Raw genomic sequence first — 27,974 nt, forward strand, 5'->3', positions numbered from 1 at the left:
ATGAGAGAATACTGTGAAAAACTGTATGCCAATAAAATGGACAACCTAGAAGAAATGGACAGATTCTTACAAAGGTACAACTTACCAAGACTTAACTAGAAAGAAATAGAACATTTGAATGGACCATTCACAAATACTGAAACTGAAAACATGATTTAAAAATTTCCAAAAACAAAGGTCCAGGACCTGATGGCTTCACAGCTGAGTTCTACCAAACATGCAGATAAGAGTTAACCACTCTTCCTCTGAAATTTTCCATAAAATTGCAGAGGAAGGAACACTCCCAAGTTCATTCTATGAATCTACCATTATCTTGATACCAAAACCAGACAAAGATAAAAAAGAAAATTACATGTCAATATCACTCATGAACACAGATGCAAAAACCCTCAACTAAATATTAGCAAACCACATACAAAAATATATTAAAAAGATCATACACCATATGATCAAGTAGGATTTATCCCAGGGATATAAGTATTCTTAAATATTCACAAGTCTATCAACGTGATACACCACATCAACAAGCTGAAAAATAAAAACCATATGATCATCTTAATAGATGCAGAAAAAGCTTTTGACAAAACTCAACACCAATTCCTGATAAAAAACTCTCCAGAGAGTGGGTATGGAGGGGAACTACCTCAACATAATAAAACCCATTTACTACAAATGCACAGCTAACATCATTCTAAATAGTGAAAAACAAAGCATTTCCACAAAGATCAGGATTTCCTCTTTCACCAATGTTAATCAACATAGTCTTGGAAGTCCTAGCCATGAGAATCAGAGAAGAAAAATAAATAAAAGGAACCCAAATTGGAAAAGAAAATTAAAACTACCACTGTTTTCAGATGACAAGATTCTATACCAAGAAAACCCCAAAGACACTACCAGAAAACTGTTAGAGCTCATCAATGAATTTGGTAAAGTGGCAAGATACAAAATTAATACACAGAAATCAATGTCATTTTTACATACTAACAATGAAAGATCAGAAATAGAAATTAGGGAAACAATCCCATTTACCATTGCATCAAAAAGAATAAAATACCTAGTAATAAACCTATCTAAAGAGATAAAAGACATGTATTTTGTAAACTATAGGAAACTGATAAAAGAAATCTAAGAAACAAATAGGTGGGAAAATATACTGTGCTTTTGGATTGGAATAGTTAATATAGACAAAATGATAATACTACCTAAAGCAATCTACAGATTCAATGCAATTCCTATCAAAATACTAATGACATACTTTGTAGAACTAGAACAAAATATTTTAAAATTTGCATGGAAACACAAAAGACCTAGAAGAGCCAAAGCAATATTTAAAAGACAAAAATGGAACTGGAGGAATCAGGCTTTCTGACCTCAGACACTACTACAGAGCTACAGTCATGAATGTGGTATGGTACTGGCACAAAAACAGAAATATAGATCAATGGAATAGGATAGAAAGTCCAGAAATAAACCCAAAAACCTATGGTCAATTAATCTATGACAAGGGAGGGAGGCAAGAACATACAGTGGAGGAAAGATAGTCTCTTCAATAAATGGTGCTGGAAAAGAATGAAAATAGAACATTGTCTAGGAGTTCCCATCGTGGTACAGTGGTTAACGAATCCAACTAGGAACCATGAGGTTGCGGGTTCAGTCCCTGGCCTTGCTTAGTGGGTTAAGGATCCGGCGTTGCCATGAGCTGTGGTGTAGGTTGCAGACGCGACTCAGATCCTGCGTTGCTGTGGCTCCAGTGTAGGCCGGTGGCTACAGCTCCGATTAGACCCCTAGCCTGGGAACCTCCATATACCGTGGGAGCGACCCTAGAAAAGGCAAAAAGACAAAAAGACAAAAAGAAAAAAAAAAAAGAACATTGTCTAACACCAAGCACAAAAATAAACTCAAAATGGATTAAAGACATAAATGTGAGGCTGGACATTACAGTCCTAGAGGAAAATACAGAGAGAACACACTTGGACATAAATCATAGCAATATCTTATTTGATCCACCTCCTAGAATAAAGACAATAAAGAAACAAATAAACCAATGCGACTTAATTCAACTCAAAACTTTCTGTGCAGCAAAAGATGCCATTAGAAAAATGAAAAGACAACCCACAGAATGGAAGAAAATTTTTGCAAATGGCTCAACCAACAAAAGTTTAATCTTCAAAATATGCAAACAACTCATACAAGTCAACAACAACAAAAAAAAACCCAATTGAAAAATTGGCAGAAGACCTAGACATTTCACCAAAGAATATATATACACATGAAAAAATGCTCAACATCAATAATTGTTAGAAAAATGCAAATCAAAACTACAATGAGGTACCAACTCACACAAGTTATAAAGTGATCATCACTAACAAGTCAACAAATACCAAATTCTGGAGAAGGTGTGGAGAAAATGGAACATCCTACACTATTGGTGGGGATGTGAATTGGTACAACCACTATGGAAAACTGTATGGAAATACCTCAAAAAATGAAATATGGAACTACCATATGATCCAGCAATCCTGCTACTGGGCATATATCCAGACAAAAATTACTTTTTTAAAATTTATTTTGTATTGTTATTTCCCCCAACACAATTTTTGTTCCCCACTGCACAGCATGGGGACCCAGTTACCTATACATGTATACATAATTTTTTCTCCTATTGTCATACTGCATTGTAAGTATCTAGAAATAGTTCTCAGTGCTACACAGCAGGATCTCATTGCTAATCCATTCCAAGAGCAATAGTTTACATCCATCAACCTCAAGCTCCCAATCCACCCCACTCTCTCCCTCTCACCCTTGGCAACCACAAGTCTATTCTCCAAGTCCATGATTTTCTTTTCTGTGGAAATGTTCATTGGTGCCTTATATTAGATATCAGATATGAGTGATATCATATGGTATTTTTCTTTCTCTTTCTGTCATCTCACTTAGGATGAGAGCCTCTAGTTCCATCCATGTTGCTGCAAATGGCATTATTTTTTTCTTTTTTTATGGCCTATTAGTATTCCATTGTATGTGTATATATATATATATATATATATACCACTTCTTCCTAATCCAGTCATCTGTTAATGGACATTTGGGTTGTTTCCATGTCTTGGCTATTGTGAATAGTGCTGCAATGAACATGCAGGTGCATGTGTCTTTTTCAAGGAAAGTTTTGTCTGGATATATGCCCAAGAGTGGGATTGCTGGATCGTATGGTAGTTCTATGTGTAGAACTAAGGTACCTCCTGACTGCTCTCCATAGAGGCTGTACCAGCTTACAATCCCACCAACAGTGCAGGAGGGCTCCCTTTTCTCCAAAACCCCTCCAGCACTTGTTATTTGTCAATTTATTAATGAACGCCATTCTTACTGGTGTGAGGTGGTATCTCATGGGAGTTTTGATTTGCTTTTCTCTAATATCAGGGATGTTGCGCATTTTTTCATGTGCTTGTTGGCCATCTGTATACCTTCCTTGGAGAAATGTCTATTCAGGTCTTTTTCCCATTTTCCAATTGGGTTGTTGGCTTTTTTGCTGTTGAGTTGTGTAAGTTGCTTATATATTCTAGTGATTAATCCCTTGTCAGTTGCATCATTTGAAACTATTTTCTCCCATTCTGTAAGTTGTCTTTTTGTTTTCTTTTGCTGTGCAAAATCTTGTCAGTTTGATTAGTTCCTATTGGTTTATATTTGCTTCTATTTCTGTTGTTTTGGGAGACTAACCTGAGAAAATATTCATAAGGTTGATGTTGGAGAATGTTTTGCCTATGTGCTCTTCCAGGAGTTTGATGGTCAGACAAAAAGTTCATTGAAAAAATAACATGCACCTATATGTTCATTGCAGCAATATTCACAATAGCCAAGACATGGAAACATCCTAATGCCTATCAATGGAAATTAGATTAGGACGATATGGCAAATATATGCTCTGCCATTAAAAACACAAAATAATGCCATTTGCAACATGGATGAAATTATTGTCCCTCATACTGAGTGAAGTAAGTCACAAATAGGAAGACAGACACCATAGGGTATCACTTATGTGTGGAGTCTAAAATGATCTATCAACAAAATAGAAAAGATCATGGACATGTAGGACAGACTTGTGTTTGCCAAGGTGGATGTGTAGGGAGTGGTATGGATTGGGATTCTGGGCTTAGTAGAAGAAAACTCTTGCATTTGTAGTGGATGGGCAATGAGATCCTGCTGTATAGCACAGGGAACTATATATCTAGTAACTTATAATGAAACATGATGGAGATAATGTGAGAAAGAGAATATAAAATTAAGTATGCCTGGATCATTTGGCATACAACAGAAATTGACAGAACATCATAAATCAATCATAATAATTTTTTTAAAAAGTCATAATTTTCTGTTTGGTTTTCTAAAGTTTAAAAACCTCAGATGATTTACATTACAACATAGAGTTTAATAATACACAAGGACCTTGAGAATAAAATAAATTTTTCATTGAAAAGGATTTTTAGGAGTTCCCATTGTGGTACAGACTAGGAAGCATAAGGTTTCGAATTTGATCCCTGGCCTCACTCAGTGGGTTAAGGATCTGGCATTGCTGTGAGCTGTGGTGTAGGTTGCAGATGCAGCTCAGATCCTGTGTTTTTATGGTTGTGGTGTAGGTTGGCAGCTGGAGCTCCAATTCAACCCCTAGCCTGGGAACCTCCGTATACCATGGGTGCAGTCCTAAAAGGAAAAAGAAAAAAAAAAAGATTTTTAAAAAATGATAATATGTTATTTTGTTAAAATGTTTCCATATCTTTCTTCAAGCTGTGTATTTCTTGGTCTACTGCAAAAGAAGTTTTAAAAAATTGAAAAAGATATGATTTGTACAAAATGACTTTCAGATTTTTGGCTTTTAAAATAGAAAATAGCTGGAGTTCCCATCATGGCACAGCAGAAACGAATCTGACTAGGAACCATGAGGGTGAGGGTTCAATACCTGGCCTCGCTCAGTGGTTAAGGATCCAGCGTTGCTGTGAGCTGTGGTGTAATTTGCAGATATGGCTCGGATCAGGCATTTTTGTGGCTCTGGTGTAGGCCGGTGGCTACAGCTCCGATTAGACCCCTAGTCTGGGGACCTCCCTATGCCTCGGGGGCAGCCCTAAAAAGCAAAAATTAATTAATTAATTAATTAATTAAATAAAATAGTAAATAGCTGATTTAAACAACATCTTTAAAGGAAGTCTAGTATATAAAATTTTATAAAAGTTTAATGAATCTGGTTTCTCTTGTGAACTAGTGAGGGACTCTGATGATATCATTTCAAAAGGAGCATTACTGAGAAACTGGGCAGAATCAAGTGGCTGAGATTTGCTTAAATTTTTTAAAGTTTATTTATTATCATGGCTATTTATTTCTTCTTATCCCCGTTCACTTTCCCAACCACAAAAATGTGACTTCTAACCCAACTATCTAATCCAACTCTCCTGAATTTTGTCATTGATGATCACTTAATGGCCATTTCCTGGCACTCTTCTATTCTCTTTTTGTCATATTTATGACATATGAATCTATTTTTATGTAGTTATATAACATTTTTGCTGCTTTCTCTCTACTGCCAGCTCTTGATTTATACCTCCCTTTTGTCAGCTTTGATCTTGATGATTGGCTCAACTTCCTTTTTTAACTTAAAACAACTCAAATTCATAGGATCCCAACTTCAATCTTTTTCCCTCTTATTTTACAAACTCTAAGGATATTTTTAACCCTATTTTTATCTATGTTTATTTTGCTTTTATTTTAATGTAATTTTGTTTTGTTTTATTTTATTTTATTTTATTTTATTTTAGCTTTTTGCTTCTAAAGGCTGCACCTACGGCATATGGAAGTTCCCAGGCTAGGGGCTGAATCAGTGCGGCATCTGTCACCTACATCACAGCTTATGGCAATGGGGAATTCTTAACCTACTGAGTGAGGCCAGGGATCAAACCCTCATCCTTACAGATATTATGTCAGGTTATACCTATGCTTATAATCACCTTTATGTTGGTGACCATAGAACTGTGCAGCCTAAAAGAGGTCTTAATATGAATATCACAATTGCAGCTCCAACTTAAATGATTTTATTACCTATTCCTCAAAATTTATTCTGCCATGTATTTTATTCTTCAATAAAAACCTATGTCTATCCATTTGTATTAAGGCATTTTTGCAATAACCTATGCATTTTTTCTGTGATCCTCTGCATGTGTTTTTAAAATAAATACATCAATTAAAAATATTTAAAATCTCCTTAATACTAAATATGACTGTGAAAATCAGAATAAACACACGATGTATTTTTTCTTCAATAAAATTGACTATCTACTCCAAAAAAAGCCTTGGTAACCCAGTAGCAATGAAAACCTCAAGTGTCTTAATTATGGTGTCCAAATACCATTTTCCATTAAAGTCATAAGTCATCGTAGAAATAGCAGAAATCTATACTTGTATAAAATATTTAGAGGATGAATCTGGAGTATAATCATAAAAAGGGGGAAAAAAACAACAACACTGCAATCATATCTAAAGGAACCAAGAAATTTGAAGTCCACCATACTGGCCAAAAATAGAATTTCAATAACAATAACTGTGATGGACTAGACTGTTATACACTAAGTCTCAGTGTTTACAATGATTCAGAAACAAACAAAATAAAGCTCCTTGCTCATTTTGAAATAATGCTACTAATGTTACCAGATATTTTGAATACTGATAGATAAAGGTAGGCATGCTAGAAAATCAGGCATTTGTTTTCCTTTCCTGTGAGAAACTTACTACAAGGTAACATAAAAGCTAATGAAAAGAATTTTCTCCCTAAAGAGAGAGTCTAGCAAATAAGTGAAATGAGAATGATATAGTTCCAACTTTATAATCCCTAATGAAATAACAGCTCTAAGCAATAATAAACAATGGCAATTTATATAATATAAACTTAGAATATTATATTGCAAATTTTCTCTTGAAAGTATGTAAATAGATACCATCTGAAACTGTCTCAAGATCATAATATCAGTAGATAGAAAGCAAAGAGGAGCATTTAAAATAAAACCAAGCAAAATCCACACAGTGAGAATATTACTACTATATTCTTTAAAGGAAAAACTACAAAGCAAAAAAAAAAAAGATGACTATTAATGAGACAAGTTATGATAATCTAAAAATAAATCCTGTTTCTTTCTCCCTTTTTTTTTTTTGTCTTTTGTCTTTTTAGGGCCACACCTGTGGCATATGGAGGTTCCCAGACTAGGGGTCTAATCGGTGCTGTAGGTGCCAGCCTACAACATAGCAACAGCAATACCAGATCTGAGCCACGTCTGTGACCTACATCACAGCTCATGGCAATGCCAGATCCTTAACCCACTGAGCAAGGCCAGGGATTGAATCCTCAACCTCATGGCTCCTAGTCGGATTTGTTTCCCCTGGGCCACGATAGGAACTCCCATGTTTCTTTCTTGAATTCAACAAACTAAAATAAATACAGAGACAAAGGGATTTGATCACTGACTATATATCTGACATTAAAACATTATATCATGATTCCTTTACATACAATAATGACTTTGATATATTAACACTGTACATATTTTTAAACCTAAATTAATGAAGAATCTCTATCAATCACATAACATTATGTCTGTGATTTGCTTTAAAATAATTTAGAAGGGATAAGTGAATTGAATGAGACTTTAAATTGAACAACACTGTCCACAGTTTGATTACTGAAGGGTGGCAAAAACATAGACATTCTAAATAATGTCACAATTCATAGAGTTTTTGAATTTTTCATAAAAACGTCAAAATAGTACTACCCTGACAGAGAGAATAGAAACATTTACAGGAATAATAAAAATGCTTTAAAGGTTTCACATGGAGTTTCCATTGTGGCTCAGTGGATTAAGAATCTGACATAGTCTCTTGAGGTTGCAGGTTTGATCCCTCATCTCACTCAGTGAGTTAAGAATCCAGCATTGCTGTAAACTGCAGAAAGGGTCACAGATGTGGTTGTATCTGGTGTTGCTGTGGCTGTGGTGCAGACCTGCGTCTGTATCTCCAATTCAACCCCTAGCCCAGGAACTTCCGTTTTATATATATTCAGAGGGATTTGAGAGGCTATCATATCCAAAAAATAATAATAGTCTGTTAAAAGGGAAAAATCAAAAAATAAAGCACTGTATTGTTTTCTTTTAAACACAATTTTGAAACGAAGAATAAAATTTTTAAAAATCTTGTTTTGACCAGGTAATTTAAAGTATATACCTGAAAATATAACTTGTTATTTACAAAGTAAGTTAAGAAAATTTTTAAAAAGAAGAAAAATACAAAAAATATTGAATATAAGAATAATAAATAAAGACATCATATGATTTATAATCCATAGTATCAGGATTCCAAAAACAATAAATAAAATATGTACAAAGGGGATTATGAAAGAATTTAGAAAATTTCCAGTGTTTCCAGTGTTTATTTCAGAATGATCCATCTTCCTGTTTCTAGGTTTAAATGAAAAATGTATATTTTCACATGAATGAACTATAATCATGTGAAACTCAACATGACCTAAAATGGAGTTCATCATTCATTCTCTGGCAATATTTTGCCTAATATTAACAAAATTTACAAACAAATCTACCATTTATAAGTTAGAGTTAGTCATTAAAGTTTTAATTCTATTTTTTTAAACTGTTTAAACTTGGGAAACACATAAAAACCACAATTACACATTGAGAGTGACCTGAAGATGGGCAGGAAATTCTTCTACAACCAAAATTATAAAGAGAGAGAAACATGTCAGGTGTGAGTGGAAGAGAAATGATCCATACCCCTGGCAGAACCCAGAACACAAGGTCAATATTACAGCTTCAGAGACCCTTCTTTAAAGGAGTGATCAGTTTGAGCCACATATACTAGGCACCATAGGACTGGGGTCTGACATGAAGACAAGTCCCATTTGTTGGTCTGAAAACCAGTGGAGCTTCCAGGAAGGCTGTGGGAAACTGAGACTCCACCCTTGAGGAGTGTGCACATAAGCTTTGTCTTGGAAAATCACCTCTAGAAGGAATCTCTTCGACCCACTGAAGAGTTGCTTATCAGGTACAATTAAACTACTCTTGTGCCACCAAAATCCAAGAAATAGCCTCTTAAGTTCACATGAGACACATAAAGAGAGCACAAAACCCTACGTAGATTTGCCTATCAACTGGTGACTTGAAAGTAAACATTTCCTGAAATTGAAGCAGACAATTTCTGGTGAGACAGCTTTACCAAGATATCTGAACTAGGCCTATGGGGAGTTTATTTGCCAAACTTTTGATGATGAAGATACAATGCAGATGATCTACAATGTCTATGATCCTGACAACATATGTACTTTAGATAAAATGTGACCGGGAGTTCTCCTTTTCACCCCTCCTTGTTACTCAAATGTGACCTCAGGAGTTCCCATTGAGTCACATTGGAAATGAATTCAACTAGTAATCATGAGGTTGCATGTTTGATCCCTGGCCTTGTTCAGTGGGTTAAGGATCTGGCTTGCTGTGAGTTGTGGTGTAGGTTGCAGACACAGCTTGGATCCTGTGTTACTGTGGCTGAGGCATAGGCTGGTAGCTGTAGCTCTGATTTCACCTCTAGCCTGGGAATCTCCATACACTTCAGGTGTGGCCCTAAAAAGAAAACAAAAACAAAAACTAAAACAAAAAACCGGATGTGATATCAGTAGGTTTCCAATCTGTGCACTTTATCTCCAACATGAGACGCTATACCTGGGAAATGTCCTTTCTCTTATTAAGGGACAAAAATCTGCTGAAACTAGAAAACCCAATTTTTGATCATTAGTGCTCTCAGAGAATGATCTAGATCAAAAGGGGGAAATTTAAAAAATAAACATAAACCTCAATTAAATACAGTTAGGACATCAGATGGGAGACCCCTCCTGCCCTGTGAGTGTAGCAGAGCCAACAGTAACAAGAAAGACTATTTTTTCTTTCCTTTTCATGGACTCTTTGTTTACAGTAGTCATCTATTCCATTTTCCCTCTATAAAAATGTTCCCTTTTCCTTGCCATGCAGAGAATTGATTTTGGCTTGACATGGCTGCCCACCATGAATTGCAATTCTCTGCTCATCCCTGATAATAGTATCTTTGTTGGATAAATATCTAAAAGTCCACTTATTTTATGTCAACACCTGTTATGTTTGAGACTTCTTTGTGACCTAGTACTTCTTTCTCTTTCCTTTTCCTTTTTGGAATAGGAATGTTTATTCTAGGCCTATCCTGCCATTTTTGGGGGGAAGGATATAATATTCTTGGATTCACAGGTTCATTGCTGGAGAGGATATTTGCCTTAGGGTGAATTTTATATTAAGTCTGAATCTCATGTGATTTAGACAATAGTTTGATGCAACTTTGGACTTAGATTTTAAATTTGATACTGAACAAATTTGATTTGGAGCGCTACTGGGAGGTGAAGAATGTAAATGTGGGGTATTGAGTTGGAAAGCTGTAGACTATTGCTTTTGTCCCACAAAATTAATTTGTTGAAACCAAATCCTTGATGCAATGATATTTAGAGGAGAAAAGTTTGATAAGTGATTAGATCATGAGGGTGGATTCCTCATAAAAGGGACTCAGTGCCCCTATAAAGGAGACGACAGATTACTCTGTTACCCCTTTGGTCATGAGAAAACTGTCATCTTCTTGAAAATGGATTCTCAATAGACACTGAATCTGCTCATGCCTGGACTTTGGATTTTCCAGAATGCAGAACTGTAAGAAATAAATTTGTTGTGTATAAGTTACACATTCTATGATATTCTGTATAGCAGCCCAAACTGACTAAAACAAAGCTCAGTAATATAATGGAAAAAGAGTAGTACTGTCCCTTTCAGATTGTATTAGGTGCCTAATGGATATGAAACTCACTTGGGAAATATGAATCTCAGTAAGAGGGAGAAGACTTAAAGCGGTTTTTCTGTGTTTATATGCATAACAAACTTCTAATGTAGTTCTGAATTAGGTTAAAGTTATTCTTAATTCCATTGAGTCTACAATCTATCTCAGAATCCACTGTGATTTTTGTTTGCTTGTTTTATTTTTTAGATTCTGTTATAATGGAGTAACCTTATATGGAGGGTCTGCCCACTCATTGGGAATGGGATTCTTCATTATTTCCTTCTATGTAGATATTATAGTTAATATGCTTTATTTGTATTCCAATCAGAAAGCTTTTATTTTCAAAAACTTAGTAGTAACAAAACAAATAAATAAAAACAGAAATATTTGGAAAATAAAATTACAGAATGCAATATTTTCTGACATATATTCTCTTGAGAATACATTCTTCTTTATCTCCTATACGTTTTGCTTCTACTATTTGTTACCTATATATTTCTCACATGTTGCCGAGAACACTCAATGACACCGAAAATATCCAAAGTCCAATAACATCACTGATATTGCTGGAGCTTCTAGGTAAAGAGAGTAGAAGAAAAAATTTACTTTAAATAAAATTTAAGTTTCGTCCTCTGTTTCATTGTTTAATATTTGCATTAGTTCCTTTGAGTGATTATGGGAAAATATTATTTTTTTAAATGTCAACCAGAGAAAATGAAAGGATCTTTCTTCTGAGCTGAAAGTTGGTTTCATTTAGCATCCCTCTATATCTTCATATGTCCCTTAATTTACATGACAAAATTTCATATTTTTGTAGTAGGAATTAGTAACTTCGAGAAGGATCTTCAGGCTGTTTCTATATATATTTACAATTATTACTTTTAAATCTGCTTAAATTTAGGCATTTTCATGAAACTTTGTCAAATAAAATATGAGTGGTAGTGGCCAGTTCTAAGTTCACTATCCTTTCACATCCGCTCTTTCTATCCACCAAAGAGAAGACTCATTCTTTACATAGTGGGACTCCATCATCTTGGTACCAGAATGTATGTAATGTGAATCAGAGTCCCCAGGCTTCTTGCAATAAACAGATTGTTTATATGAAAATAAACTTTTATTTTTCAAGTTAGATATTTTCAAATGAGTGACATTACCGTGACATAATATTATGTATGTGGTCTAAATTAGAGATTCAGTAAAGAACATTTAGCACCTTGTGATACTCTTTTTAGCCTTACACTGATTATTTTTATGTGTTTATTATCTTTATGTTTTATTAAAATACGCACTCCAAGTGGCTAGGTATCTACTTGTTCAGCATCATCCTATCATTACTTATAGTATATCTTGCAGTGAATAAATTGTCTTTCATGTAAAACAAATCAAAAGCAAAGATTTTATTTGATTGGGACCTTATAAGTTCAGTGTTATCACTGTTAACAGTTATGCAAATAAGCTTATTCATAGAGTAATTAAAAGCATCTAGTGTTAATAGAATTAGTGATAAATCTAAAGTCTTTTAAACAGGTAGGATTCCAAAAATACATAGCCCGATATTTTACAGCTTGTAAACACTTAATAAGTAGCATGAAGGGAACATATTCTTTGAATCGGTTGTAACAATTAGGGATCTTATACATATCACTCACTGCATATGTCTTCTTATACCACCCTCAGCCTAAAAATAAGAGAGCCTGCAAAAATCCCATAAAATAGTATATTTTTAGAAAAAAGTAGAATTAACCATTCTTAGCCTGTCTTCACTTCATTCAATAATTCCAGTTCTCTTAATTTTATATTTAAATGCTTTTTGCTTTATGTGTTTAAAAAACATAACTGGCAACAAAGAGTGTAACCTGAATCAGATGTTGTATGATTAAATAGAAGTATCCAGACACCACATGTTTACCTTTGAACAAATTAATATTGTCCCCCATCTGTATCAAGGTAAATACTATTTATCATATTATATCAAATAATGCAAGCCAGATAAAGTTCTTAGTAAAATAGCTTACATAAAGTCATAAAATTATCTTCCCAGCTTTGGCAAACAGTAACTCATAATTTAGTGAGGGGAAAAAAAATGTAAGAGTGATTCAAATCTGATATTATCATTTCAGAAAGATAGGCACAGATACAATTAGGCAGAAGGTAGTGTTTACTTACTAATCAAAATAATATTAGGAAATATTGAGCAAGGAGATAATACTAATATATAGGAAAGAAACTTGAAGAATCATTAGGATTTAATCAACCAAAAATTGAGAATGGTCATACAGTACAGAAGTTAAAGGGAGTAGGTTATTTTGAGGCACAGATGATGCTAAATTGAGTTGGAATCTTCTATTTAATACTTCTTTCGAGTCGAAATGTAAGTGATATAAGCCCCCCCTTAATCTGACATTAATGAATGGGCAAATTATGGATTTATTATTTTTTAAAAGGCCAGTGAGTAAGTATTTAGGAAAAGAAAATATCACTAGGGTTAATATTACTATGATTCATGAAGAACATGTGAAGAAAAAAAAGGCTATTTCTTTTTTTGTGTGCATGACAGGGCCAATAGATTGAAGACCTGAAGCCCATTAAAAAAAAAAAAAAAAAGACTGTTTTAACTTGAGAAAAGAATCTCATGATTAATAAATCAATTTGAACTTGGAGGAAATTCCCCATAGGTATCCCATTTGATCTGTTCTTTGTTTCTTGTTCCCTGTTCAATAGGTTTATCAATACATTAAATTAAGTTGGCTTTGAATTTTACTGCATATAATGATTTGAGAAGGATAACCATGTTAAATTACTACAAAATAAAAAGATTTTTTCAAACAGGACTACCAAAACCATAAAGTACATTTCAAAAGAAAGAAATGAAAAAATTGTCTTGAATTTAACTATATAAGATCTTTATTTTACGCACACTCCTTACTCTACATTCTGATATTCACTATTTTAAAGAAAAGGACAATCCATATTTAAAAGAGGAAAAATAGTTTGTGTGTGAATACATTTGAAAAATCCTAGTAGAAACAAAGTTAAAGAGGTTTGCTTACTAAAAAAGAAAACTCCTAGATTTTAATGTGTGACTATTAACTGTAAATTTCTATCACAGAATAATAAGTTAAAATCACATTCATTTAATTGTGAAATTCACCTCTTCCAACAAAGCATCTTCTGAAACCAGTATTTCTTGAAACAAAGCTTAAACATTTCTAAAAAGTAGATTGATAAAAAATTTGTGATCAAAGAGATCCTGCTTGGACCTTACCCCTCTTACCAAGTATGGGGTAAGTTAGTACAAATTAATTAGATCAGTGAGCCTTATAACTGGTTTCTGCTGCAATGATTAAATTATTGTTAAAATTTTGAATACTATTTACTATCTAAATTCTCATTTTTCAATCCATCTACTTATTTGCTGACTCATATCAAATATGACTCAATATATACAATAGTTAACATAGCAGTGAATAAAATAGATAGATACTCTCCTCTTTCCTCAAAGAATTTGTAGTATAGTAGTGGGATAAAGATATTAAGTGAACATGATAATTTCTGATTCTGATAAATACTTTTAAGGAAATGCTTGGAATAAAATAATACAAACATCTAAATAAACTTTGAGGGTGGAGAATATGGCCTTGTCTCCTTGGAAAAAAAAAACATGAGTTAAGTCAAAAACTACTTGGTGAATTAATGAATATATGCTGAATTAAAGAATAGGTTGAATAAGGAAGATATGAGTGGAGTCAAATCAAGAATTCACATGACCACAACATAATCTTTTCTCAGTAAGGAGGGAGACAATTGGAAAGCTATTTTATAGACATGTTTTATTTTTAGATAAACTTTTGAGTACAATATATTTTCAACTCTTCAATGAATTCATATTTAAGAGTTCCATCTTGTATTTTAACATCATACAAAGTTTTTTTCCTGTTTTTAAGATTTACTTATGAATTTTTAGTTTCCTTATATTTTAGCAGAATTTTTTTCAGTTTAATTAGAAAATAATAGAAACTGAACCAGCAGGTGCTAACAAAACACTACATAAAGTAGAACTCTCTTTTAATGTTTAAGGTAACACATTAATCATAATACTTTAGGAATTTAGACTCAGGATCTAGCAGAATTCTGTATTAAATCAGAGGAGAAAAATTGGGGACATAAATATAAATTCCTCATAATCTTGTGATAACGTATATGTGTGTAAGAGAAAAAGAACTTGATCTGAAACACTATTGGAAACAAAAGAAAAAATTCCCCTTCAGTTTTTCATTGTAGTCTAAGCTAATTGGATTAGGCGCAATTTCTTTAACTGCACAGAGCAGTACCTATGAAATGCATAATTGTTCTTTTACCAATTCAAATGTTTATGCTAATACATATTAACAACTGAATATTAACAAATACTCAAGAAATCCACAGAGTAAAAGAACAAGATCGCTAGAGGCAAAATAAATTAATTCCTTTAAAAATATTATATTAAATGGAGTTCCCCTTGTGGCGCAGTGGTTGACGAATCCGACTAGGAGCCATGAGGTTGCGGGTTCGGTCCCTGCCCTTGCTCAGTGGGTTGACGATCCGGCATTGCGGTGAGCTGTGGTGTAGGTTGCAGACGCGGCTCGGATCCTGCGTTGCTGTGGCTCTGGCGTAGGCCGGTGGCTACAGCTCCGATTCGACCCCTAGCCTGGGAACCTCCATATGCCGCGGGAGCGGCCCAAGAAATAGCAACAACAACAACAAAAGACAAAAAGACAAAAAAAAAAAAAAAAAAAAAAAAAAAAAAAAATCATGAGGTTGCGGGTTCGTTCCCTAGCCTTGCTCAGTGGGTTGAGGATCTGGCGTTGCCATGAGCTGTGGTGTAGGTCACAGATGCGGCTCGGATCCTGCATGGCTGTGGCTCTGGTGTAGGCCTGTGGCTAGAGCTCCGATTAGACCCCTAGCCCGGGAACCTCCATATGCAGTGGGAGTGGCTCAAGAAAAGGCAAAAAGACAAAAAGAAAAAAATATTACATTAAAAATAAAACTATATGTTGTGCACAGATCTTTTTGCTTTGTTTTGTTTTTTGTTTTTTTGTTTTTTTTTTGTTTTGTTTTGCTTTTTTTGCTATTTCTTTGGGCCGCTCCCGCGACATATGGAGGTTACCAGGCTAGGGGTCGAATAGGAGCTGTAGCCACTGGCCAACACCAGAGCCACAGCAACGCGGGATCAGAGCCGCGTCTGCAACCTACACCACAGCTCATGGCAACACCAGATCGTAAACCCACTGAGCAAGGGCAGTGACTGAACCCTCAACCTCATGGTTCCTAGTTGGATTCGTTAACCACTGCGCCAGGACGGGAACTCCTCTTTGTTCTTAATATAATTCTTCAATAAAAGAGACCAGTATTTCCTGGAGAAATTAGTGATGTAGTTCTGAAGCAAAATGTACAAGAGTCTTACATATCTTGTAGTGTTAGAAAGTGCTAAAATAAACAAATAAGAAAATGAGCAAACAAAAGTAAATTCTCAATAATGGGAAGTATGCCAAAGAAAATAGGATCCAACAAAGTTCTCACAAAACTAGGATATTTTGAGAAATAAAAGAAATATTGAATTATAATCCAACATATAAAATAAATATCCATGAGTCCATACTAATAGAAACATTTGTGAATAATTAAATGAGGGGGGAAAGAGAAATCTCTTTCACAGAAGACTTCCAAGGCATTTATGTAGGCTACTCCACCTTCGACAGGAAGCGTAAATAACCCTCAAGTGTGGCTTGGATATGGTGTCTTTTCTGAAAGCACTGCAATATAGAAAGGCAGAAAAAGTGTAATTTTCTAGTGATGCAAACTCTCAAATGTAAACATAAATCACATAAAACATAAATCACATTGGTTGTGTATGTCCCTTGATAAAACATAATATGAGGAAACATACCTGTCTCTGTGGTCTTCCTCTATAAAGCTATAATTCATGTCAAATCATATCAAAAATACCGGAAAAATCCCAATTGAGGGACATTCTATAAAAAACTGACCAGTACTCAAAACTTTCAAGATTATCAAATTCAATGAAAGTCTGAGACAGCCAGGCAGAGCCTAAGGAGACACGGCCCTTAGTTGTAATGTGGTATCCAGATTGGATTTTGAAATAGGAAAAGGATCTCACATAAAAACTCAGGAAATCTTAATAAAGTATGGCCTTTAGTTAATAATAATGTATCAATATTTGTTTCTTAATTATGATCAATTTATAAATTAATGCAATATATTCACAATAAGGAAAGGTGTGCAGCATATGGGAATTCTCTGCAACATCGTTATAACTTTTCTTCAAGCCAATCACCATTGCAAAATTTTAAAAAGATTATTTAAAATAACCTGGTTTCCAACAAAGAAGCAATTAAAATATATTTATATAACACCTAAAAATTATAAGCATTTTTTCTTTAAAGGGAGAGTGCTTTTTAAAAAGGTAAACAAATTGAAATTTCAGAGAAAATCATTTTTTTAAATTCTAAAGTCAAGGATTTTTAAAATTTTAAATAAAAAAAAGATTTTTCTCATTACTAGTACAATGTCATGATGATTAAGCATAAAATTAAAAGATTTGTTTTAGGGAGTTCCCATCTTGGCTCACCAGAAAAAAATCTGCCTAGGATCCATGAGGATGCAGGTTTGATCCCTTGGCCTTGTTCAGTGGGTTAAGGATCCATCACTGCCATGAGCTGTGTTGTAAATCTCAGATGTGGCTTGTATCTGGCATTGCTGTGGCAGTGGCGTAGACCAGCAGCTACAGGTACAATTTAACCCCTAAATATACCATAGCTAGGGTTCTAAAAAGACAGTAAGCAAATAAATAAATAAAATAAAAGACTTGTTTTAAAAACTTGCAAATGGCTATGAAATGTATTATTTGTGTAGGGAGAAAGAACAATAAAATTATGGATAATATGTAATAGGATAAACACTAAAGTGGTTGTTTTGTTTATTTCTTTTGAATTTGTTTTTCTAATTATGGTGAGACAGCGTTGTTGGGTTTTTTTTTTTGTTTCGTTTTGTTTTTTGCTTTTTTAGGGGCCCCACCTGGAGCATATAAAATTTCCTAGGCTCGGGGTCGAATTGGAGCTGTAGCTGTTGCCCTACACCACAAACACAGCTCATGGCAACTCCAGATCCTTAACCCACTGAGCAAGGCCAGGGATCAAACTTGCATCCTCATTGGATCCTAGTCAGATTCATTTCCCCTGTGCCACGATGGGAACTCTTTTGAATTTTTGAGACAATATTGGTAAGAGTAATTTCATTTTAAATCACTTATTTAAAATTTGAAAATCTACATGAAATGTTCTTCATTATTAAACTGACATCTCCCTTCACTCCCTGAATTCCTTGGAACTGAATCTAATTCTGGACTTTGTATGGCAATAGGTACTATAGGAAAGGAAAAACAGAGAAAGAGAAAAGAGATTGTAATTTGAAAGAGTGAATTTTAACAGCAAAGTCAACATTCTGGAAGCCTCAACCCCAAAGTAACATGTTGAAAGCACAAAGAGACAACAAAGTTGCAGACTTTGGTCCCTAATATTTTATTGGCAACATGATAAGGATCGTATCCCTTTATTCTCTTAACATACAATTATGTTACAATATAACTGTAGTAAAATTTATAATTTATAGACAGAGCTTTTTTGGTGGAGGGAGGAAGGAAGAGAATGGAAAGTTTGATACTGTAATTTCCAACATACCTTATCATTTCTCTTGATTACTCTCCCCAGAGATAATGAATTTATAAACTTCAGTATTAATAATTTTATGAAAAAACATCAGTTGTCACTATTGATCCTCATATTGTGTTTATTTTTTCATTTTATCATTTTATTCTCTGAAATTTATTCTTTATTTTCTTTTACTTTCTTCAGGTTAAATTCTCCTTTGATTAACTTCTTGACATATGGATATACACCATTAATTTTCATTTTTATCTTTTTTCTATTAAATGATTTCTGGGCTATAATTTTATGTCTAACAAACTTTAACTTGCCTATCACTAGAAAAATTATAGAAATAGCATAAATCTTGAAATGATTTCTATTTCTCTAGAAATTAATTACCTATGGCAGTAAGGTAGGAGCATTAGTAATCATTACAGATCCTAATCCAATGTCAGAAGTGTTTCTATGTTGTTGTTTGTTTTCCATCACTAGGGAACGATGGATTATGATCCGTCTTTAGATTCCAACTTTTGCCCTCCTGGTTCTATAAAGGTATGGAAAGTCTTTCCTAATCTCTTGAATCTTGATTGACTCTTCATAAGCAAATCCTTTTCAGGGAAAAACACTCAAAATTCTGGGATCTTTACTCTGGATTTTCATTTTTATTCAGATGATTGATTCATAATTCTTCATTGCCCTGACAACTCTCTGTGCCTCAACCTGCTGTTTTCAAAAGAGCCAGTCCATTCTGTGCTATTTTAAGAATGTTAGCTTTAAGTAAAAGAATATGAAAAAGCAATAGATCCTCTAAATTTATCTAACACATTTTCAGTTACATCTTGAAAAAAGTACAGAGAACTCCTTGATGTAGTGCTTTGCTGGGATCTTTTTCAATGGCGATCTTTAAAATTTTGCTATTGCCTAGGTATTGGTTGTTGATTTTATTTGCATGTATTTATTTAAAATATTTATAACATATGCTATTAAGAAAACACAATACAGCTCCAAGCAAATTAATGAAGCTAAAATGTAAAAGATTTTAAAACATACATATTTAATTTTCAAGCTATCTCTTTACTGCAAGCCACATTTTTAAATTGGTGAAGTTAATTCATGGTAATATATTTTTGGAACTAAACAATTCAATAATTTACTTTATTATTAAAAGTCTTGGGAGTTTCCATCATGGCTCAGTGGTTAACAAATCCAACTAGGAACCATGAGGTTGCATGTTCAATCCCTGGCCTTGCTCAGTGGGTCAAGGATCCAACATTGCTGTGATTTGTGGTGTAGTTCGCAGATGCGACTCAGCTCCCGCGTTGCTCTGGTTCTGGCTTAGTCTGGTGGCTACAGCTCTGATTGGACCCCTAGCTTGGGAACCTCCATATGGCATGGGTGTGGCCTAGAAAAGACAAAAGACAAAAAAAAAAAAGTAAAAAAGACTTCACAAACTGTAAGAAATTAAGTTATCTTTTTATCCATAGTATAGTCCTTCGTAGAAGAAAATTTTTGTGAAGAGTTTTTAGTAAGCAAGCACAAATTTACTATATGCTAAATATCCCCAAATATTTTTGATAGCATTTAAGTAGATGAATGTTCTTATGTTACATCTTCATACTTTTTGTATTCTGATCATAAGTAAGTAATTTGTTAAATGTATTTCCCTTTCTTAGTGCATTTGTTCATTAAGCTTTAACACATTGTCTGTGTTATTCTTCACAAAGAATTTAGTTTCTCTCAGTCTAATCAAAAGTTGGAGGGTCCTAAGATACCGGCTTTATTGTGTTGCTTTTTACATCTCATTAACTTCTTCTAATTGACACTGGTACTCAATGTATACTTTTTGTGCTGCTGTTGCCACGAAGCAAATTATTCTACCCCTCATGACTGCTCTGACAGCTTCCCACAAAACACCCGGGCTAGTGTCTTGTTTTTTATTGATATTAATTTATTCTGAAATAGTCTTCATCTGTTGCACAAATGCTGCAGTTTTAATTAGAGAGTTGTTAAATCTCCATACTTCAGATCTTCTATAATTTAGTATATCACCAGAGACATTGACACCAGGAAATTACCAAAGTTAGGTTTTCAATAGCAGATGGTTACCTACTTCAGCCTTTCTCATATTTTTTTTAATATTCCAGAAGTCAATCTTCAATAAATTATAAATAAAATAAATTAGGTTTCATTCCTATTTTTCATTAGTTTATTTCTCAATTAATATTAAATGTCATATATATGTTACATATGTGAAACAACATTCTTCATCTTGCTTTTCTTCTGTTTGGTTTTTTACTTTTTAGTATACTGTGAAGATCATTACAAAGCAGTTTGTGAGAGGTATTTCTATCATTTGAGGAGAGGTAGTTGCTCAGTATTAAGCTATTTAGATAGATTTTAATTTATTTAACTAGTTCTTATAAACAAATATAAGGTGATTTTAATATTTGAGACTAATTTGGAACTATGGGGATAGTGTGTCTCAAATTAATTTTTGAAGCAAAGGTTTTTTGTTTTTTTTTTTTCACATTACAATTCCTTTTTTTCCCGCTTTTTTTTTTTTTTTTTTTTTTTTTTGCTTTTTAGAGCTGCATGCGGAGGTTCCCAGGCTAGGGGTCTAATCAGAGCTAGAGCTACCAGCCAATGCCACAGCCACAGCATCGCAGAATCCGAGCCATGTCTGTGACCTACACCACAGCTCACGGAAATGGTGGATCCTTGACCCTCTGAGTGAGGCCAGGGATTGAACCTACGACCTCATGCTTCCTTGTCGGATTCATTTCCACTGTGCCACGACGGGAACGCCCTGCAATTTCTTATATCTAGGAATTAATGCTCTCATTACACCTGGTCCTGCAGAACAGTGCTTTTCTTTTGGTTTTAGTGTTTTCCTTTCTTTGATTTTAAAAGAATGGTACAAAAGATAACACCCAAAGAATATAGCAATATGAAGAAATTATACAATAATACTGAAGTACTTATTTAATTGTAAAATATTTCAAATATGTAGAAAGCTAAAAAAAAATGTACTTGGCAAATGCCTCCTTATATCCTTCCTTTTCCCTCTCTCTCTCTTTACATTTAAAGAGTTATGAACTAGTAGGTCATTTATGAACAGATCTACCCCCACATCTCCTTCCAATATAAGTAATTATTATTCTGAAGTGCATATTTCTCTTTCTGATTAAAGTTCCTGTGCTCTTTTTAATATGAAGATTACTCTCCATACTATATAAACTATTATTTATTGCTTTGAAAATTTATAAAATTTATGTTACACTCTAACATATTATATTATCCATTTATTGGAGTTCCCGTCGTGGCGCAGTGGTTAACGAATCCGACTAGGAACCATGAGGTTGCGGGTTCGGTCCCTGCCCTTGCTCAGTGGGTTAACGATCCGGCGTTGCCGTGAGCTGTGGTGTAGGTTGCAGACGCGGCTCGGATCCAGCGTTGCTGTGGCTCTGGCGTAGGCTGGTGGCTACAGCTCCGATTCGACCCCTAGCCTGGGAACCTCCGTATGCCGCGGGAGCGGCCCAAGAAATAGCAAAAAGACAAAAAAAAAAAAAAAAAAAAAATTATCCATTTATAAGTATCACTCATTGCTCAATATTATTATTATGAAATGCAACTAATGTTGATACACATAGAAGGATTTCATTGATTCAAAAATTATATGGCATAACAATGCATGGGTAAATAATATAGGTATGCCATCATACACTAAAAACAATCATTTTTCTACTATTTCTTTTCCATTACAAATCTTAATGTTGTTTTGAATATCTTGTGACAGAGTATTTCCAGCATGTATAATTATATGTAATATTAATAGAGCTTATAAGATAACTATTGTTAAATTTCGAGATAGTTTCAAACTGCTAAGTATACATAACATTTGACATTCTCAACACTAATTACAAACAATTAATGTCATAACTTATTAAATTTTTCCAGATTCATAGGTGTTGTCTTAAAATTTATTTTTAAAACTTTACATTCACCTAATAATTTGAGATTGTATGTGTCTTTTAATACATACTGTAAGACCAGCAAAAAGAACCTCCAGGCTCGGAAGAGGCGACTCCCCTTAATCACTCACGAGAAGCGGTCTTGATGCAAACAGCAAGAGGATTTTTATTCCAAGCGTGCTGGGGCCCACAGTCATACACCACACAGGGGTAGAGGACTGCGGCCCCGAGTGTGGAGTCGGGACAGCTTTTATGGGGTTCACAACAAAGCCCGCACTTCGTGGACCAATTAATTTAAATTGTTTTGGAGTTACACATTTGCGCATGTTTCGGGGTGGGGGAGACATGTTGTCACCAAGATATGTGTATCAACATTTCAACATCTTTATGGCGCAACCAATTTGAGGTTGTTTTAGAGATTAACCTCCTCTCCTTCTATCTTTTGCAAGCAGTTTTACAGAAGCTAAATAAGCAGTTAGAAACTCCCTTTTCTTGTTATCTCAAATAGTTTCAAGAAGTTTCATGCCTAGAGACACGTACTCAGGGCCTATTTTACTTCCGCATATTTTAAAACAGCAAAAAACCTAACCTTTTACCTATAAGGAACAAACTCTGGAATTCAGAACAATTTTAAGCTTCTCATTAGCTTAGGTTGTATTTTCATCCTTTCATTCCCCACTTCTTCTCTTGTCAATAGTTCTAATCTTAGAACTGGTAGAGCTAGCGGCCAGCTTCCCTGCTAGACGGGCTTTGGTACTGTTGTCTAAGTACCATGATCTGGACTGTACTTAGTCTAACGTAGACTGAATCTCCCACTTGGAAACGATGTGGGATCTGCAAGTCTCCTTCTCCTGAGTAGGCCTCCCGGAGTTGCCTCCACGCTCGTTGTCTTACCCACTCAAGTGCCTTGAGCCTGGAGAACAAAGGCTGGGAAAGCAGTGTATCAGCACTATGTACAGAAGCAACTTCTATCAATGGGGGGGGGGTCCCCCGTAGAACAATTTATAGGGGGTCAACCCATATTGTCCAGGGGTGTTCCTAACCCTAAACAGCACAAAGGGCAGGAGAGCTATTCAATCATTAATGCCAGTCTCCGCAGTCAATTTAGTAAGGGTCTCTTTAATGGTTCTATTTATTCTCTCTACCTGTCCTGAGCTTTGGGGTCTGTATGCACAATGCAGTTTTCAATCAATTCCTAATATCTTGGCCAGTCCCTGACTTACCTGGGCAACAAAAGCTGGACCATTGTCTGACCCTATTACCTTAGGTATTCCAAATCTTGGAAAAATTTCCTCCAGTATTTTCTTAGCCACCACGGTTGAAGTCTCTTTCTTAGTAGGATAAGCCTCTACCCATCCTGAAAAGGTGTCTACAAAAACCAATAGGTATTTGTTTCCGTATTTAGCCGGCTTTACCTCAGTGAAGTCCACTTCCCAGTGAGCGCCTGGGTGGCTTCCCCTTAGTCTCTTCCCTGGAGGTATTCTGGAAGGATTAGCATTAACCAGCTGGCAGGGCACACAGTGTTTGACCACCGAGTCAGCCACTCCTGGTAGTCTCAGAACATGATAAGGGGATGTTCTGACCAACTGTTGCAGGTGTTTAGTTCCTAGGTGGGTTAGACGATGTATCTGTTGGACATATTTTAACCCTTTTTTGTGGGGCAGGATTTTCTTTCCATCTGAGGTATAGCAGGTCCCTTCCGGAGTCTCAGAGAACTGGTCTATCTTTTTTATCTCTTGCCAGTTTTTTAGGGTGTACTGTCGTCTGGGTTTTGGGGCTTTGGGCGTTTTTATTATAGGCAGAAGGTTAACACCCTGGGCTGCCTGCTTGGCAACCCGGTCAGCCATCTGGTTTTCTCTGGATATGAGATCTTTAGCTTTCTGATGTTCAGGACAGTGTATAATAGCTAGCCTTTTTGGTAAATGTACGGCTTCTAATAGGCTTAGAATTTCCTCTTTGTTCTTTATTTCCCTCTCTGCTGAGGTAAGCAACCCCCTTTGTTTATAGATGGCCCCATGTACGTGTGCAGTCGCAAAGGCATACCTGCTGTCCGTATAAATGTTTATGGATTTCCCTTCGGCCAGCCGCAAAGCTTGCGTGAGGGCCATGAGCTCAGCCTTTTGCGCTGAAGTCCCTTCCGGCAGGCTGCTGGCCCAGATTGTGCGGGTCCCGTCCACCACCGCCGCCCCAGCCATTTTTTTACCTTCCACCACATAGCTGCTTCCGTCAGTGAACCAGGTTAGCACTTCTCCAGTCAGCGGTATGTCTGTAAGGTCCTTGTGGACCCCAGTCTCCTCAATCAATAATTGATGGCAATCATGAGTCACTGGTTCATCAGTCTCTTCAGGCAGAAGAGTGGCAGGGTTGAGAGCGGCTGGTGGAGCGAACGTGACCCTCTCTGTGAGAAGCAGGCTTTGATAGTGGGTCATGCGGGCGTTGGTCATCCATCGGTCTGGGGGTTGTCGAACGATGTTTTCTAATGCATGGGGGGCTATTACCGTTATATTCTGTCCCAAAGTCAATTTGTCAGCGTCCTTGATCAGCATGGCCACAGCTGCGATAGCCTTCAGGCATATGGGCCATCCACTGGCTACAGGATCGAGCTTCTTTGACAAGTTCAATAAGTCTCTACCTAAGAGGGGTGCTGGGCACTCAGGTATGACCAGAAACGAGTGGGTTACCCGTCCCACTCCCAAGTCTACTGTTCTTCGGGTAGTCCATGGATACTGTTGTTGCCCTGTGGCACCCATCACCCAGGATTTTTTATCTTTTAGTTTTCCTAATGGCTGTAGTAGCACTGAATGTTTTGCTCCGGTATCAACCAGAAACTCAACTGGTTGCCCCTCCACCTTTAAAGTTACCCTGGGCTCGGGGAGGGGGTCCGAACCCCATCTTCCCTAGTCTTTATCTTCTTCCAGAGTTAAGACCTTCAGTCCTTTGTTTCTCTTCTTGGGGCAGTCCCTTGCCCAGTGTCCTTTTTCTTTACAATATGCACATTGGTCCTTGTCGAGTGGGGTCCTATTGCCCAGGTTCCCTGACTGTCTAGGGCCTGACCTAATTTTTTTAAAATCTCTCTTTCTTTCTCTATTGCTTTTTCCTTCAACCACTGCAGCCAAGATCTTAGTCAAATTCTTCTCTTGCCATTTATTACGTCTTTTCTCCCTTTTCTCTCTTTTTTTTTTTCTTTGTTTTCTTTCTTCTTCTGTCTCCCTTTTGTAATACACTTTCTCTGCCTCCTTCACTAGATCATGTAACTCAGCCTCCTGTAACCCTTCCAGTCTCTGAAGCTTCTTTCTAATATCCAAGGCTGACTGTCCTATAAAGGCCAAAGCCACTGAGGCTTTTTGGGCCTCTGAGGTGGGATCAAAAGGGGTGTACCGCCTGAAGGCTTCCAAGAGCCTCTCAAGAAAAACAGAGGGGGGTTCATTCGGTCCCTGCATCACTTCTCTTACCTTAGCCAAATTAGTGGGCCGTCTTGAGGCGCCTCGGAGACCCGCCACCAGAGCCTGGCGATAGATTTTCAAGCTCTCCCTACCTTCTGCCGTGTTGTAGTCCTAACCGGGGTGAGTCAAGGGAAATCCCATGTCAATCTCATTTTGTAACTGCGTGGGTCGCCCGTCGGCCCCAGGAACATTTTTTCTAGCCTCTAACAGAATTCTCTCTCGTTCCTCAGTTGTGAAGAGTGTCTGCAGCAGCTGCTGACAATCATCCCAAGTAGGCTGGTGAGAGAACATAAGGGACTCCACTAACGCCGTGAGGCATTGGGGATCCTCCGAGAAAGGGGGATGGTTAGTTTTCCAATTATAGAGATCTGCAGAAGAAAAGGGCCAATACTGGAGGGGCTGCAATTGGCCCCCCGGTATGGGAGGGCCGTACATGCGCAGCGGTAATGTCGCGATCTCGTCTGTCCGCTCCGGGGTGGCGCCCCTCCGGCTCGAGTCCCTGCAGCAGGTCCCTCCACCGCCGGAGCTCCAGGAGGGTCAGAGGGTCCCCTCGCAGCACCCTGTGCCGGATAAAGGGGTGGGGGAACAGATTGGGGTTCCGGCCAAGCCGGCGGCTCCTCAATCTCGGGGTAGATATGAGGAGAGGGCTTGACTTTTTCAGCCGAGTGTTTGTTTTTCTCTCCAAGAGCCAGAATTCGGGGACCTGGCTTTCTTGGCTTATTCAGCCATGGTTTAACCCATGGCGGAGGATCCTCTGCCAAATCTTGCCACGTAAGGATATAGGGCTCCTGATTGGGATGAGAGCCGGGTCCAGTCTGAAAAATAATTGCTTTAACAGCCAGGATAATCTCAGAATTAAAGGTCCCCTCTGATGGCCATCCAACATCGAATGTCGGCCATTCAGAGACACAGAAAGTCTGCCAAGGTCCCTTCTTAACCTGAACTGACAAATTATGAGCCCTGGATTTAACTTCAGTCCAATGGTTGAGAGTCAAACTAAGAGGGGTCGTCACCGTCTGTCCCATATTAAAACTGTAGACAAGGACACACAAGACAAAGATACACAAAACAGAAACCAACAGATCCAGACACACGTGACCCGTCCACGTCTTCCACAAGCAGGCAAAAGAGTCGGACGGTCGCGGAGGGGGAAGCTTTCGCTTCAACAACAGAATTCGGTCCTCTGACCGACAGTAGGAGACCACCAGGCGTCCCTGGCTCTCCTCACCTCCCGGGGCGTCCCCCAGGGCAGCAGCCTGTGATCCTCCTAGCACGTCTGCTGATCACAGTCCCCCAGCCCTTACGGCCTGAGAGGACAGCTGCAAACCGAAAGCGCGCACCACTGAAAACAGACACTCAGAACAGAGACGCCGGCCGGTACATGCATACACGTTAAAAAGAGGATCCTTTTTACCCCCAAGTCGGTTCTCGGGTGTTAGGGGTGGCCGCGACAGATCCCGGACAAGCCCCCAAATGTAAGACCAGCAAAAAGAACCTCCAGGCTCGGAAGAGGCGACTCCCCTTAATCACTCACGAGAAGCGGTCTTGATGCAAACAGCAAGAGGATTTTTATTCCAAGCGCGCTGGGGCCCACAGTCATACACCACACAGGGGTAGAGGACTGCGGCCCCGAGTGTGGAGTCGGGACAGCTTTTATGGGGTTCACAACAAAGCCCGCACTTCGTGGACCAATTAATTTAAATTGTTTTGGAGTTACACATTTGCGCATGTTTCGGGGTGGGGGAGACATGTTGTCACCAAGATATGTGTATCAACATTTCAACATCTTTATGGCGCAACCAATTTGAGGTTGTTTTAGAGATTAACCTCCTCTCCTTCTATCTTTTGCAAGCAGTTTTACAGAAGCTAAACAAGCAGTTAGAAACTCCCTTTTCTTGTTATCTCAAATAGTTTCAAGAAGTTTCATGCCTAGAGACACGTACTCAGGGCCTATTTTACTTCCGCATATTTTAAAA

At 36.8% G+C, this 27,974-nt stretch overlaps 1 protein-coding gene across 1 annotated transcript; it reads right to left on the reverse strand.

The window, feature by feature from the left end:
• Window positions 1–22,697: 22,697 nt before the first annotated feature.
• On the reverse strand, window positions 22,698–27,290 carry LOC110255823 (uncharacterized). The gene has a single exon (XM_084982452.1). It carries the CDS (start codon window positions 27,021–27,023, stop codon window positions 26,301–26,303), a length of 723 nt encoding a protein of 240 aa, XP_084838578.1. The 5' UTR covers window positions 27,024–27,290; the 3' UTR covers window positions 22,698–26,300.
• Window positions 27,291–27,974: the final 684 nt, after the last annotated feature.

The sequence above is a fragment of the Sus scrofa genome, chromosome 11 (genome assembly GCF_054392235.1).
Source record: "Sus scrofa isolate SSC_HxYL_T2T_F1_AM1 chromosome 11, Sscrofa_HxYL_maternal_Yorkshire_Landrace_v2.0, whole genome shotgun sequence".
NCBI classification, from domain to species: domain Eukaryota; kingdom Metazoa; phylum Chordata; class Mammalia; order Artiodactyla; family Suidae; genus Sus; species Sus scrofa.